This window comes from Panthera uncia (assembly GCF_023721935.1).
Source record: "Panthera uncia isolate 11264 chromosome C1 unlocalized genomic scaffold, Puncia_PCG_1.0 HiC_scaffold_4, whole genome shotgun sequence".
Taxonomy (NCBI): Eukaryota; Metazoa; Chordata; class Mammalia; order Carnivora; family Felidae; genus Panthera; species Panthera uncia.
In genome coordinates this window covers 85,011,105-85,026,240 of record NW_026057585.1, presented here as the reverse complement: position 1 = coordinate 85,026,240, position 15,136 = coordinate 85,011,105, and the positions used below count along the sequence as shown (strand labels likewise).

At 49.8% G+C, this 15,136-nt stretch overlaps 1 protein-coding gene across 4 annotated transcripts in view; it reads left to right on the top strand.

The window, feature by feature from the left end:
* The window catches only part of ARID1A (AT-rich interaction domain 1A), a 70,472-nt gene extending 58,818 nt beyond the window's left edge, over positions 1 to 11,654 (top strand). For 3 of the 4 annotated variants that reach the window (XM_049617691.1, XM_049617689.1, XM_049617692.1), the window contains 9 exons: positions 2,117 to 2,324; positions 3,492 to 3,624; positions 3,798 to 3,973; positions 4,339 to 4,489; positions 4,571 to 4,705; positions 4,790 to 4,886; positions 5,361 to 6,252; positions 6,599 to 6,729; positions 8,554 to 11,654. In XM_049617691.1, the coding sequence (XP_049473648.1) occupies positions 2,117 to 2,324; positions 3,492 to 3,624; positions 3,798 to 3,973; positions 4,339 to 4,489; positions 4,571 to 4,705; positions 4,790 to 4,886; positions 5,361 to 6,252; positions 6,599 to 6,729; positions 8,554 to 10,284 (3,654 nt within the window). In that variant the 3' untranslated portion in view covers positions 10,285 to 11,654. The remainder of the gene's footprint in view (positions 1 to 2,116; positions 2,325 to 3,491; positions 3,625 to 3,797; positions 3,974 to 4,338; positions 4,490 to 4,570; positions 4,706 to 4,789; positions 4,887 to 5,360; positions 6,253 to 6,598; positions 6,730 to 8,553) is intronic. The other variant, XM_049617690.1, reaches the window with a different exon arrangement.
* The last annotated feature ends 3,482 nt before the right edge of the window (positions 11,655 to 15,136 follow it).

Sequence of the window (15,136 nt, the reverse complement as noted above, 5' to 3'; positions counted from 1 at the left end):
AGTGTGTATCCTGCTAGATTGTCTAAAGCTGGAAATAATATGCAAAGCTTACAGCAAGATTTCTGCCACGTAAATTGGTTTGTGAGATGGTACCCAGGTAGCCATAGTAGTGGCTGACCCTTTCATTCCTGGAAACTTCCTGGTGAAGATGGGATTTCAGGAGCTATTTAGTAGAAATAGTTTCTGAAGGACAAAGTAGGTTGGGAAATTGTTTAGTTACTCTGTATGGGATATTTAAGTGAATGGATTCATTTCTGCTGAAAAACTCTGAACTGAACTCCATCCTGAGCCCTGCCTCTGCTCTGAAACCTTAGAGTTTTGCTTTACACTCAGCCCATGAGGCACACAGTTGAGGCAGTGCTGTGCCTTGCAAACTTTCCTCCTATGTGTATTACGTAGTCATTAGATCAGGAGCCTGCTGTTGGATCTGAGTTTGTGGCTTAGCTCAGGGGGAGGCGTGGCAGGGAGAGATGTATTCCAAACCTTCTAAATCAGAAGAGGAAAACAGCTGTCACCAGCAGAAAAGAAAGTGATTGGAATGAAGCCAGCCAACAGTCAGTTATGAATTCCTTCTCCCTTCAGGCTTTATTCCCCTCCCCCACAAAGGAAAACAAAACAAAACAAGACACGTGCACACTGCCACATAACTGGCGTGGGAAGCAACGCCACAGCAGGCCTCTGAGGTGACCCTGGGCTCATTCCCGCCGTTATCCCTGGCGTTGAGTTTTCCTAGCCAGGCTTCTCCTGCCTGTGGGGATGGGGGCGGGGGGTGGGGGTGGGGGGGTCGTTGGCTTAGGTTTGGCACGCTTTTGATTGAATGGGCTTCTGGATTCATTAAATGATGTAGGATGAGGTACAGAGGGAATCCTGAAGCCTGTGCCTGTCTTGCAGTTTGTGAGAAAATGCCAGCCTTTTAGGCGCTATGATGTAATTGAACGCTAAAGACGGGGTTCAGAGGAGAAATAGCGCTGTTAAAAGCTAGTCTGTAATGCTTCCAAGAAGGCAGAAAATGAGTCTTGAGCTTCTGTGAAGGATTTGTAGGGTGTTAGGCAGAGGAAGGGGCCATTCCAGTTGACTGGCCTAAGTGGCATGGAAATAGGAGAGAGTCTGGAATATACACGACCGACACCATCTCCAACCTTCAGAATTCATCTCGGACATTACCTGTTCTAGGGACGTGTTCTGGTCACCTCCCCGCCATCTAGGTTGTCCCTGTCTTTGCTTCCTTATCACTCTTCTCTCTGGTATCACGGGTACCAGATCAGTAGATATGACAACATATTGAACTTCCGTTATGGGTTAGGACTGGAAAGCTGGTGTTCCCAGCCTTTGAGGTAGATGAATAAGTGTAAGAATACATGAAGAAGGAGGCCTGCCTGGCTAGAGCAGAAAGACTGTCTAATTGTAGGGATTGGGGCATGGTCTTGGTCAGCGTGTCCTGAAGCTTAGGAAAGGAGGCAGAAGGGTAGGTTAGCTGCTGGGAAGGCACAGAGAAGTTATAGGGCCTGAAGCATCTCCTGAACAATCAGGATAGTGCCTAGTAGGGAAGGGCTTGTAGTTAGTTACATGTCACTGAGAAGGAGGGCAGCAGTGGCACAAGAATGTAAAATTTGCAAAGAGCCCCACACCAAGAAAAAAAAAAAGAAAAGAAAAACCCGGAAACCTCCAGTTTGACAAAAGTAAGTCAGGCAGAGTGGTGGCTGACAGTACCACATCTCCGTTTTGGAAAAGTGATTTTTTATTGTTGCCTTGAAAGGGGTTTGGATCTGATGGTGATTTGCACAACAGTTTTCAGTAATATACTTGTGTAAAGCATCATACCTTCTAAATTCTGTTCTCTCCCACTAACAGTGATGTGAAATTTGCCCTCATGTGAATAAGCACTGTCTGCTAGTTGCAGTGATCTGTGGATAGAGCCTGCTGAGGGTGGAGGGACGCTAGCCATGGATTTAACATTTGTCACGGACTTACGCACCAAGCGGGGTTAACTTTGGTGGTTGACTGAGAACCGTGATTCCCTAAGAGATGAGAACCTGGAAGCCTGATGGGGTCTGGGGCTTGTGGGCAGGAAGATCAGGTGGAAGACGTACCCCGACTCTTCTGGTTGGTTGTACAGGTCAACAAGAACAAAAAATGGCGGGAACTTGCGACCAACCTCAATGTGGGCACCTCAAGCAGCGCTGCCAGCTCCCTGAAAAAGCAGTACATCCAGTGTCTCTATGCCTTTGAGTGCAAGATTGAACGGGGGGAAGACCCTCCCCCAGACATCTTCGCAGCTGCTGATTCCAAGAAGTCGCAGCCCAAGATCCAGCCTCCCTCTCCTGGTAAGGATCTGGGTGAGCCGCCCCACCAAACCATTCAGGGTCCAGGCTCGTTATCCGGCAGTGCCTGGCACCGGGGACGTGTACTCCGCCCTGTCCTACCACAGGGCTTTAACGCGTTGACAGACTAAAGAGTGGACGGTGGCGACTCCCTTGAGACGTAGTCTGTAGCAGCCCTTAAGTTTTAATTTTCATTGTGCACCTGGCATCTTGCCAAATGTTTGTAAACTAGTGAGTGGGAGGGACACCAGAGGAGTGGGGAAATCTGACAAATAGCAGTGAGGCAGGGCCATCTGGGAGCTTTGGCCCACTGATGTCAGCGCCTTAGAATGCCGCTCAGACGAGAGCCCTGAATTCCCCAGGGAGCTCAGATGCTAATGAATGGGAAGGAGCGGGTAGGGAGGGATATGAATGGAACTCTCTGATGGGAGGGCCTCTGCCCACCCTCCTTTCTGAGAGGAGGCTGGGTCCTGGGCAAGCATGGGAAGGAGAGGGAAGAGGGCCAGGGCTCCTAGAAGGTGGGTGTAAACACATGTGCCCTGGTATTGACCTCTGAGGGTGTAATGAGTGCCTGAGATGACTCATCAGCTGGGGAGGCCTAAGCAGTGGGATGTCTGCTGTTGGGAATGGTAACTAATGGAAACATTAATTACTGGTGGTTCTGCTCGCATCAGCTTAGAGGAGGAACATTGGAACCTAAGTGGTGACACTGTGCTAGATTCTTGTGAGTAGGAGCTCCTAGGTTCCTAAAGCACGCTGCAGGTTTAGGGCAAGATGGAGCCTTCCTACCTAGGATTCTAGGGGCTCTGCCTGGGAACTTGGGCTCCAGCATTACAGGGTTTAGTAAGTTAACCAGAGTCCTTGGGGAAGGAAAGCAAAATAGTCAGGGAAGCTGGCAGAGAGTCCAGGAAATCACCAGCGTGGTGATGGCATTGCCATACTACCCCTGTTCTCCAAATGTGAAATCGTAGCAAGGAGCAATAGACCCCTCAAATTCCCTCCTCTATTACCTGGCCTTATAGATCGATCTCCTGCTGAGAAGGGCGATTCAGGCTTTAAAGAACCCCAGCTTTAGCTTTATAGCAATCCCTTCCAAAAAGATCCTGGGGCATTTGTGTATTTCTGTGAGAGTTAAACACTTGCTGGCTCACCCCACATCTCTGTCCACAGCGGGATCTGGGTCTATGCAGGGGCCACAGACACCTCAGTCAACCAGCAGTTCCATGGCAGAAGGAGGAGACCTGAAGCCACCAACTCCAGCATCCACACCACACAGTCAGATCCCCCCCTTGCCAGGCATGAGGTAAGGCCAGGAGCAGGGGCAGGGGGGTTGAAAGACCTGAGCAGAAGTGCATGAGCTTCTGTGCAGCCCAGGAGTGGTCCCTGCTCTGCCTGCCCAGCCAGTGACTCGCATGTGCCCTGCTTACTGGAGGAATTGCTTTATTTGGGGTTTAATTGGCTTTCCTCACTCTGGAGCAGGAGCAATTCGGTTGGGATCCAGGATGCCTTTCCTGATGGAAGTGACCCCACATTCCAGAAGCGGAATTCCATGACTCCAAACCCTGGGTACCAGCCCAGTATGAATACCTCTGACATGATGGGGCGCATGTCCTACGAGCCAAATAAGGATCCTTATGGCAGCATGAGGAAAGGTGACCAATTACTGTTGGCCTCGTGCCCTTGAGGACAGGGCCAGGGAAATGGGGGGGATGTCTTGAGAGTGGCTCAGGGTTCTTGTCGAGCCATTTTCTGAGATAAGGCATTTCCAGACCTAACCACCACTCTTCGTCCCTACCTCCTTTCTTGTCTCCCTCTCCCTGGCCTTACCTTGTCATACCTTAACAAGTATGTGCTCTTTGCTGGTTGGAGCCTCTTTAGATCTCTTATGAACTTGCCGGGGAAACCGTAGGAACAAACCCAAGCTCCAAACAGGGCCTGGTCTTTGGGGCAGGCAAGGTGTGGGTTGCTAGGCCTGCTGGCTTACCCGTTTGCTCACTGCCTTCCTTTCTGTACTCAGCTCCAGGGAGTGATCCCTTCATGTCCTCAGGGCAGGGCCCCAATGGCGGAATGGGAGACCCCTACAGCCGAGCTGCCGGCCCTGGGCTGGGAAATGTGGCGATGGGACCTCGACAGCACTATCCCTATGGAGGTCCTTATGACAGAGTGAGGTAAACATGGCCCCCGCTCCTGTCCCACCCCAGCACCCCACAGCTCTAGTGGACTCAATCCACTTCTTCAATTGTGTTTAGGACGGAGCCTGGAATAGGACCCGAGGGAAACATGGGCACTGGAGCCCCACAGCCGAATCTCATGCCTTCCAACCCAGACTCGGGGATGTATTCTCCTAGCCGCTACCCCCCGCAGCAGCAGCAGCAGCAACAACGGTGAGTGAACCCTGGTCCTAGTGTCGTTGTGGCTCAGGCTTTGCCATTTCCCACCCTGATCCTCTGATTCTCTCCCTCCCGCAGACATGATTCCTATGGCAATCAGTTCTCCACTCAAGGCACCCCTTCCGGCAGCCCCTTCCCCAGCCAGCAGACCACAATGTATCAGCAGCAGCAGCAGGTGAGGAGGGTAACAGGGTGAACTGACACACAGGTTCCCCTCGAGAGGCAGTTAGAAAACGAAGTTGAAAAGTTTAGGCTTGCTTTTGATACTTTGGTGTTCTCCCACCTACATGACCAATTCTGCTGAAGAGCCAAGCCCTCAGCCTCGTCCTGTTTAGATTCTAGTCCAGTCTCTCTAGTTCTCCACAAGGGCCAGATACAGGCCTTATTTTGATTTTTAGACTTATGTACATTTTTCTACACAGAGCAAGGGAGAACCAGAGGGGAATAGGGAATGGTTCTTGATTTCAGAAACAACTTCAAAAGATCATTTGTAAAGGTGAATCCTTTGTTCGCTTGGAGACCATGTCCTCTTCTAGAGGAGTGGAAGTAAGCCTGGCGAGTGTCTGGTGTAGCCATCTTGGCAGCTGCGTTTGGATCTTGGGTCCCTGAGTGCAGAATTTAACCTCCCCTCTGCTTGTCCCTGTCTTAGAATTACAAGCGGCCGATGGATGGCACGTACGGCCCTCCTGCCAAGCGGCACGAAGGGGAGATGTACAGCGTGCCGTACAGCACGGGGCAGGGGCAGCCCCAACAGCAGCAGTTGCCCCCAGCCCAGCCCCAGCCTGCCAGCCAGCAGCAAGCTGCCCAGCCTTCCCCTCAGCAAGATGTGTACAACCAGTATGGCAACACTTACCCCGCCACTGCCGCTGCTGCTACTGAGCGCCGACCAGCAGGCGGCCCCCAGAACCAGTTTCCATTCCAGTTTGGCCGAGACCGTGTCTCTGCACCCCCCGGCTCCAATGCCCAGCAGAACATGCCACCGCAAATGATGGGCGGCCCCATACAGGCATCGGCTGAGGTTACTCAGCAAGGCACCATGTGGCAAGGGCGTAATGACATGACCTACAATTACGCCAACAGGCAGAGCACTGGCTCTGCCCCCCAGGGCCCCGCCTATCATGGTGTGAACCGAACAGATGAAATGCTGCACACGGATCAGAGGGCCAACCATGAAGGCCCGTGGCCTTCCCATGGCACACGTCAGCCCCCATATGGTCCCTCTGCCCCCGTGCCCCCCATGACAAGGCCCCCTCCATCCAACTACCAGCCCCCGCCAAGCATGCAGAATCACATTCCTCAGGTATCCAGCCCCGCTCCCCTGCCCCGGCCAATGGAGAACCGCACCTCCCCTAGCAAGTCTCCATTCCTGCACTCTGGGATGAAGATGCAAAAGGCAGGTCCCCCAGTGCCTGCCTCGCACATAGCACCTGCCCCTGTGCAGCCACCCATGATTCGGCGGGACATCACCTTCCCACCTGGCTCTGTGGAAGCAACACAGCCTGTGTTGAAGCAGAGGAGGCGGCTCACAATGAAAGACATTGGTAAGGAGACCTCCCCGATCAGGTTGCTTTATCTCTTCCTAAAGTCTTGTCCATTTTTTTGTCTCCATCCCAACATTCTGGATGAGATAAAATCTGGTCCAGTGTTGTCTGAAATAGAGCCAAAGAACTTTGGATAAGGAAAACAGCTGGTACGAGGCTTTACTAAAAGCAAGCGCCATGCAGTGATGTCCTAAGGGAGCCTAGAAGCAGATGTGTGTCCTCTCCTAGATAGGAACTGCCTCCCGCCATGTGTTATCTTCAGAGTAGCCTGACTGATGGGCCAGCCCTGGGGGAGCATCCGGCCAACCTGGGCTTGGTAGATGGACGACATGGAGGTTTATTTCAGGAACCCCGGAGGCATGGCGGGTAATGATGTCCCTCAAGTCTGGGCTGCTGGCAGAGAGCACATGGGCATTAGACACCATTAACATCCTGCTGTATGACGACAACAGCATCATGACCTTCAACCTCAGTCAGGTGAGTACAGGTGCCTGGGAAAGATTGGAAGAATGGGAGGGCCTGAGACCTTCTTGAAGTAGACAGTGCTACGTGACACAGGGAATTAAGCCTTCCCTGGCCAAAATGGTCTCCCCTCTCTCACTCACTCTCTGGTATCTTCCATGCCAGTGCTTTGATTCCATGCCAGTACTTTGCCACTGGCCATGGGCCCAGAACACTGGGAACAATAATAATTTGTGTAAGGTATCAGGATTGACTTCAAAGGGAATTGGGGAGAAACTTTTTGGAATCGGTAAGAAATGCAGATTCTGTTGGTGTGAGTGAGGACACCACCTTTTCAGACTACAAGAAAAACCTGTGGTCTTTATTAGTGAGCATGACAGTTTCTTTTTTTCCCCTTCTTACTTCATCCACCATGAGTACGGGAGGTCTTTATCAATCCCATTTTCCTAAGGTATAGAAAGGGAAGTGGAAAGAAGTAGGCTTGGCGGGGGGCGAGGGGTGATGGTGGTATTTTAATTACGTTCTTGCAGAGAGATGGTTCTCCGGATCCTCTCTCCACAGGATGTGTGCACCTTGAGTTTTCCCACTAGCTGGGAAGAGTTTCTGCTGCACCATCCCAGTCTTTTTGATCATCCTTAGTACTTACCAACCCATCTATCAAGGAGCTGACTAGGGAGCATTGTTATTAATAGTTAACCATTTGTTGTGCCGTCACCTTGTGCAAGATCCTTCATATTTTCTTTCATGTCAGCCTCACAACAGTCTTCTGAGGCACGTGTGGCCTCTTAGAGATGAGTAAGTCGGCTGAGCGTCTTATCTTTGCCCAAGTTCACACAGCTATCATCAGGGTCTTTCTGATTCCAAAGCCTGACTTGATGTCCATTTTATAAAATTGCCTCCCCATGAGAAAGAAAAGGAACAGATACTGATTTCCATATGCCAGGCATTTGATATATTCCATTTAGTCCTCAGAACCACCGTTTAAAGTTTAGGAATTTCCGTCATGTTCAGTGGAAAGATAGAAGAAGTACAGCTTAGAGAGTTTAAATCATATGGCTAGTTCCTAGAAAAGCCAGAATTCAAACCTAGGTCTTTCTAATTCTAAAGCCCTTATGTTTTCCATTTTGCTGTAGTCTTGCCAGAGATTTAATCTGACTGGCAATTAGGGTTTTCTTCTAGAGATAACTAGCCTGTTTTGGATCCAAGCTGGAATTTGGGTCTATCTAGCACCAGCTTGCACCAGTGTTTGAAGGACCGAAGCCTCATCCCTTTCATTATGTTGCACGATTGATTCATGGAGGTCTAGCCTCCTGGAATGTTGGGAAGCTTGGAGAAGAGAGCAGGTGAACATCTGTCCGCACTGCATCTCTTCTTCTCTCAGCTTGTGTTAGAGGGGTCATCCCACCGTGCCTAGCCTCGGGCTACACTTGGCAGTGTGACGTAGGGTATCGTAAGAGGGACGGTAGCATTGACCAGTGGGTAGGAAACTGCGCCTGAGGAAGAAAAGCAGGGATTGGTAGGGAAAGAGGAGGCTGTGAGATGGTGAGGTGCAGGGCTGTCACTCAGCATGTCTGTCCTGCTGGAAGCGGGCTTATATGGAGGTAGGCTGAGCAGAAGGGACAACTGTGTGCTGGGCATGGGAGAGACCCAACGACTTGCTCTGCGGAGAGCCTTTGGGAAAGGAGCAACTCTCATCTCTCCCAGGGATACAGATGTCTGACCTCCAAGGAAAGCGGGGAGATCTGCTAGAAGACCTTGGGGGGGCCTCTCAAGTCAAGGATTCTCTCGTTTAGCCCACTTCTCTCCCTTAATTTATCTCCTGTTTTTTTCCTCTTTTAGCTCCCAGGGTTGCTAGAGCTCCTTGTGGAATATTTCCGGCGTTGCCTCATCGAGATCTTTGGCATTTTAAAGGAGTATGAGGTGGGTGACCCAGGACAGAGAACACTACTGGACCCTGGGAGATTCAGCAAGGCGTCTAGTCCAGCCCCTATGGAGGGGGAGGAGGAGGAAGACCTTCTAGGTCCTAAACTAGAGGAGGAAGAAGAGGAGGAAGTAGTGGAAAATGATGAGGAGATGGCCTTTTCGAGCAAGGACAAGGCGGCCTCGGAGAGTAGTGAGGAGAAACTGGTTAGCAAGTTTGACAAGCTCCCGGTAAAGATCGTGCAGAAGAATGACCCGTTTGTGGTGGACTGCTCAGATAAGCTTGGGCGTGTGCAGGAGTTTGACAGTGGCCTGCTGCACTGGCGGATTGGTGGGGGGGACACCACTGAGCATATCCAGACCCACTTTGAGAGCAAGACGGAGCTGCTGCCTACCCGGCCTCACGTGCCCTGCCCACCAGTCACCCGGAAACACGTCACGGCGGCAGAGGGGACACCAGGGACAACAGAACAGGAGGGCCCCCCACCCGATGGCCCTCCAGAGAAACGGATCACAGCCACAATGGATGACATGTTGTCCACCCGGTCTAGCACGTTGAGCGAGGAGGGAGCTAAGAGTGCAGAGGCCACCAAGGAGAGCAGCAAGTTTCCGTTTGGCATCAGCCCGGCACAGAGCCACCGGAACATCAAGATCCTAGAGGACGAGCCCCACAGTAAAGATGAGACCCCACTGTGTACCCTTCTGGACTGGCAGGATTCCCTCGCCAAGCGCTGCGTCTGTGTCTCCAACACCATCCGAAGCCTGTCATTCGTGCCAGGCAACGACTTTGAGATGTCCAAACACCCGGGGCTGCTGCTGATCCTGGGCAAGCTGATCCTTCTGCACCACAAGCACCCAGAGCGGAAGCAGGCACCACTGACTTACGAGAAGGAGGAGGAGCAGGACCAAGGGGTGAGCTGCAACAAAGTGGAGTGGTGGTGGGACTGCTTGGAGATGCTCCGGGAAAACACCTTGGTCACACTCGCCAACATCTCGGGGCAGTTGGACCTCTCCCCATACCCTGAGAGCATTTGCCTGCCTGTCCTGGACGGACTCCTACACTGGGCAGTCTGCCCTTCCGCCGAAGCCCAGGACCCCTTCTCCACCCTGGGCCCCAACGCCGTCCTCTCCCCGCAGAGACTGGTCTTGGAAACCCTCAGCAAACTCAGCATCCAGGACAACAATGTGGACCTGATCCTGGCCACTCCCCCCTTCAGCCGCCTGGAGAAGTTGTATAGCACCATGGTGCGCTTCCTCAGTGACCGAAAGAACCCGGTGTGCCGGGAGATGGCCGTGGTACTGCTGGCCAACCTGGCGCAGGGCGACAGCCTGGCGGCCCGTGCCATCGCAGTGCAGAAGGGCAGCATCGGCAACCTCCTGGGCTTCCTGGAGGACAGCCTTGCCGCCACACAGTTCCAGCAGAGCCAGGCCAGCCTGCTCCACATGCAGAACCCGCCCTTCGAGCCAACTAGCGTGGACATGATGCGGCGGGCTGCCCGCGCGCTGCTGGCCCTGGCCAAGGTGGACGAGAACCACTCGGAGTTCACGCTGTACGAGTCGCGGCTGTTGGACATCTCGGTCTCACCGTTGATGAACTCGTTGGTTTCACAAGTCATTTGTGATGTACTGTTTTTGATTGGCCAGTCATGACAGCCGTGGGACACCTCCCTCCCTGTGTGTGTGTGCGTGTGTGGAGAACTTAGAAACTGACTGTTGCCCTTTATTTATGCAAAACCACCTCAGAATCCAGTTTACCCTGTGCTGTCCGGCTTCTCCCTTGGGTCAAAAGTCTCTCCTAGTTCTCTTTCCTCCTCCTCTCCCCCCCCCCCCACCCCCCCCACACCTGTCTGTTCCTTGTCCTCACCTCACTCCCCTCAGGACCCCACCCTGTTTGAAAAGACAAAGCTCTGCCTACATAGAAGACTTTTTTATTTTAACCAAAGTTACTGTCGTTTACAGTGAGTTTGGGGAAAAAAAATAAAATAAAATAAAAATGGCTTTCCCGGCCCTTGCATCGACGGGATGCCACATTTCATAACTGTTTTTAATGGTAAAAAAAAAAAAAAAGGAAAAAAATACAAAAAAAAAAAAACCCTCTGAAGGACAAAAAAGGTGACTGCTGAACTGTGTGTGGTTTATTGTTGTACATTCACAATCTTGCGGGAGCCGAGAAGTTCGCAGTTGTGGACAGACTCTGTTCACTGGAGAGGCCTGTGCAGTAGAGTGTAGACCCTTTCATGTACTGTACTGTACACCCGATACTGTAAACATACTGTAATAATAATGTCTCACATGGAAACAAGAGAAAACGCTGGGTCAGCAGCAAGCTGTAGTTTTTAAAAATGTTTTTAGTTAAACGTTGAGGAGAAAAAAAAAAAAAAAAAAAGGCTTTTCCCCCAAAGTATCATGTGTGAACCTACAACACCCTGACCTCTTTCTCTCCTCCTTGATTGTATGAATAACCCTGAGATCACCTCTTAGAACTGGTTTTAACCTTAGCTGCAGCGGCTGCGCTGCCACGTGTGTATATACATGACGTTGTACATTGCACATACCCTTGGATACCCACAGTTTGGTCCCCCTCCCAGCTACCCCTTTATAGTATGACGAGTTAACAAGTTGGTGACCTGCACAAAGCGAGACACAGCTATTTAATCTCTTGCCAGACATCGCCCCCCTCGGCGCGATGCTGTACAGGTCTCTGTAAAAAGTCCTTGCTGTCTCAGCAGCCAATCAACTTATAGTTTATTTTTTTCCGGGTTTTTTGTTTTGTTTTGTTTTCTTTCTAATCGAGGTGTGAAAAAGTTCTAGGTTCAGTTGAAGTTCCTGATGAAGAAACACAATTGAGATTTTTTCAGTGATAAAATCTGCATATTTGTATTTCAAACAATGTAGCTAAAACTTGATGTAAATTCCTCCTTTTTTCCTTTTTTGGCTTAATGAATATCATTTATTCAGTATGAAATCTTTATACTATATGTTCCACGTGTTAAGAATAAATGTACATTAAATCTTGGTAAGACGTTTGTGAGGCTTTTTACTGTTTTCCGACTATTTAAAAGCTTGACCTTTCGGGGGGTGGGGCATGGGGAGTTGCCGGTCTCGGTTTTGTTTTTTTTTTTTTTTTTTTTTTTTTTTTTTTGGAAATCTCCTGTGGTGCGCTCTCTCTCCCCACTGAGTGGTGGCATCCTGGACACTGTCACCGTTGCATCACATCCTGCTTTACCTTCCACAGTGCAAGAAAGCGTCTGAGATGATTACACCTGCAAGAGGAAGTTTTAGACATAAAAAACACGGTAGCCTCTTGAAATGAAACGGGTGTACTAGCCAAAGAAATTGATGATGCTCTAGGAAAGAAAAAAAAACTTTCGGGAATAGTTGGCGAAGGGAGGATATCTGCTTTTCTAGAAAATCTTTAACAGTAAGACAATCATTTATCTCGAGGCAGCCTGCAACTTTATTTCTCCAGACTGGCACTCTCCTCTGTTACCAGATTTGAGCATTCAGCTGCTTCTTGACATCTCTGCTTGGAAGTTTAATTTGAACACCCCACCAAGCTAAAATCCTCTGACTTCCCCCTAGAAGCCTGCTTCTCCCATAGTTTGCCCAGTAAACAGCAACTCCATTCCTTGGCAAAAAAAAAAAAAACCCAAAAAACCCAACTACTATCATTTCTACATCCAGTATGTTAGCGCTCTCCAAAAAAGAACCCTCAGTCTAGCCATTATCACTGTAGTTCGAGACGCTGTCCTATCTTTCTTGAATTCATGAACTACTCCCCAAACTGACCTTCTTGCTTCTGCTTTGCCTGGTTGAACCTATTCTTGACATAGTAACCAGAAACGCTCTCTTTAAAACCTAAGATCAAAAAGAAATCCTTCAGCGCGTCTCACTCCATTATCTGGCTTGCTATTACCTCCCTGGGCCCCTTTTCTCTTCCCCGTTGCTCGCTCCACCACATAGCAATGTTTCCACCTCAGGGCTTTTGCACTTTACTGTTCCCTCTGTCCAGAATACTCTTTGACCAGATAACTACACGGCTGAAGTCCTTCTCTCCTTCGGGTCTTCGCTCAAATACTGTATCAGCGAATCCTTCCCTGGCTACCTTATTTAAAATAGCAATCTCTGCTCCCCTGCCTTATTTCCCTCTCTGCTTTACCTTACTTGGTAGCACTTGTTACCATCTGGCCTATTGTTATGGTTGACCCTTGAACAATGTGGAGGTTAGGGGCGCACCAACCCCCTGCCCAAGCAAAAAATACATGTGTAATTTTTTTTTTTTTAATTTTACACATGTTGCTTTTATTTTTTTTCCTTTTTAAGTAATCTTGACCCACGGCGTGGGGCTTGAACTCCTCACCCCAAGATCAAGAATTCCCATGCTCCACGAACTGAGCCAGCCGGCTAGGTGCCCCAGAAATAACACGTGTAACTTTTGATCCCCCCCAAAACTTAACACTATCGGCCTACTTTTGACAGGAAAAGGCTTACTGATACACAAACAGTTGATTAACGCATACTTTGTATGTTACATGTATTATATACAGTGTTTCTACAATCAAGGTAGAGAGGGAAAATGTCGGGAAAATCGTAACAGAAAATACACTTAAGAGTACTGCACCGGATCGAAAAATCTAAGTGGACCTGTGCAGTTCAAGCCCAGTGTTCAAGGGTCAACTGTATATTGTACTCCCCTGTCGCCTTCCACTAGAATGTAAGCTCTCTGAGGGCAGGGAGGTTATTTTGTTCACTGCTCCATCCCTGTCCTACAACAGCCTGGCCACTTAAGTAGTTGTTGGATGAAATTGTAGATGTTGGCCAGATGCAGTTACTTTTATGAGGCTAAATGTTGCAATATAGAGCTTCTCTGTTCATCTCCTTCTTTGGGGAAACAACGGAGAGATCAGAAGCAGTAACAGAGAAAATGCTATTGTTGTGGACACTTAGAAGTAAACTTGAAACCACAGTGCTCTAGTGAGTACCCACTTGGGTACCAGATGTAGTAGGTCAAATAACCCTACAAGGGAGGATTGAGGATTGTGCCTGTGAATCAGTATTCTGGTTCCCATTTTACAATTGAAAGTGGCTGGTTTGAGCTCACACACCAAGCAAGGTCCTGCTGACGAAGGCCCTCCTTCCTGGGTCAGAGGACAACAAGGAGTAACGGAATCTAGCTGTGGAGCTCCGCAGGAAAGATCTTTGTTGTATTCAGCATGAGGTAAAAAGTGTCCCAAGAATATCAATCAAGGGGCGCCTGGGTGGCGCAGTCGGTTAAGCGTCCGACTTCAGCCAGGTCACGATCTCACGGTCCGTGAGTTCGAGCCCCGCGTCGGGCTCTGGGCTGATGGCTCAGAGCCTGGAGCCTGTTTCCGATTCTGTGTGTCTCCCTCTCTCTCTGTCCCTCCCCCGTTCATGCTCTGTCTCTCTCTGTCCCAAAAATAAATAAACGTTGAAAAAAAAAAAAAATTAAAAAAAAAAAAAAAAAGAATATCAATCAAGTGTTCATCAGCCTGAGTGTGGTTGTTAATATTTGGGTCAGGGACAGGAATGAATAATCAGTGTTTTTCTCTATTAAGGGGGAGGTAGAGACAATGGCGAACCTCTGTCAACCAGGATGCCTTCCTGGGACTCTCCTGGAAAAAAACGACATGGGAAACTTTTCATATCTATATTTTGGTGAGCGGTGTTGCTAATGGCTATATTTGCACCGGGCCTCTTCAACTTCATTTTCTAGTCTAGAAAGTGCATTTCTGGGCTGTGTGTGGAGCATTACCTAGGAGTTTGGTTTCCTGGGTTCCTTTCATCTACTCTCCTGCAATGCAGGGGGAGCCTAGCCTGGTCTCCAGTTTCTGACTGGAGTTACCACAGGCTGAGAGAACGGCTAGCCACTGAGCTGTGAGTAATTTGCTTTTGAGAAGTAAATAGAACCTCGCCAGTAGAGAACCCAGGGGTGTGGCCAGTAGTTCTTTTCCCAGGCTCCTCCCTCCCCACCCCCCAAGTGACCTTAACCTTCTTTCATAGCTGGAGAGCAGCCAAGTCTGGCCTAAACAATACTCTCAACCTCATTGGCTCTTTTGCCTTGCAGCCACTGCCACCCCCAAGTGGCTAAAGCCCTTCCCACTAGGCCTCTCAGTGGGGTCAAGGTTTTCTAACTACTGAAAGGCAAACACCGAAAGAAGGGTGAAAAATATTTAGTGTCATGACCTTTAAAGGGTCAGTGTCTGGTGGCTCCTGCAATTGAGAGGCAGGGTGGGGACTCTGTCCTACGGTGGATGGACATCTTCAAATGACACAGCAGAGGCCAAAAGGATGCTGCTTTTGGTAAATGTCCAAAACCTGGCTGGTGCCACCCCAGATCTCAGGATGGATGTAAATGTCACCGGGCACCCTTGGAAACTGCCAGTGGATACCCACAGGGGAAAGAAGTGGCATAAAGTTCTCGTAAGGCACAGATGCCTGCCTGTCATCACAGGCATTAGACCTGCCTGCTAACAGTTGGCGG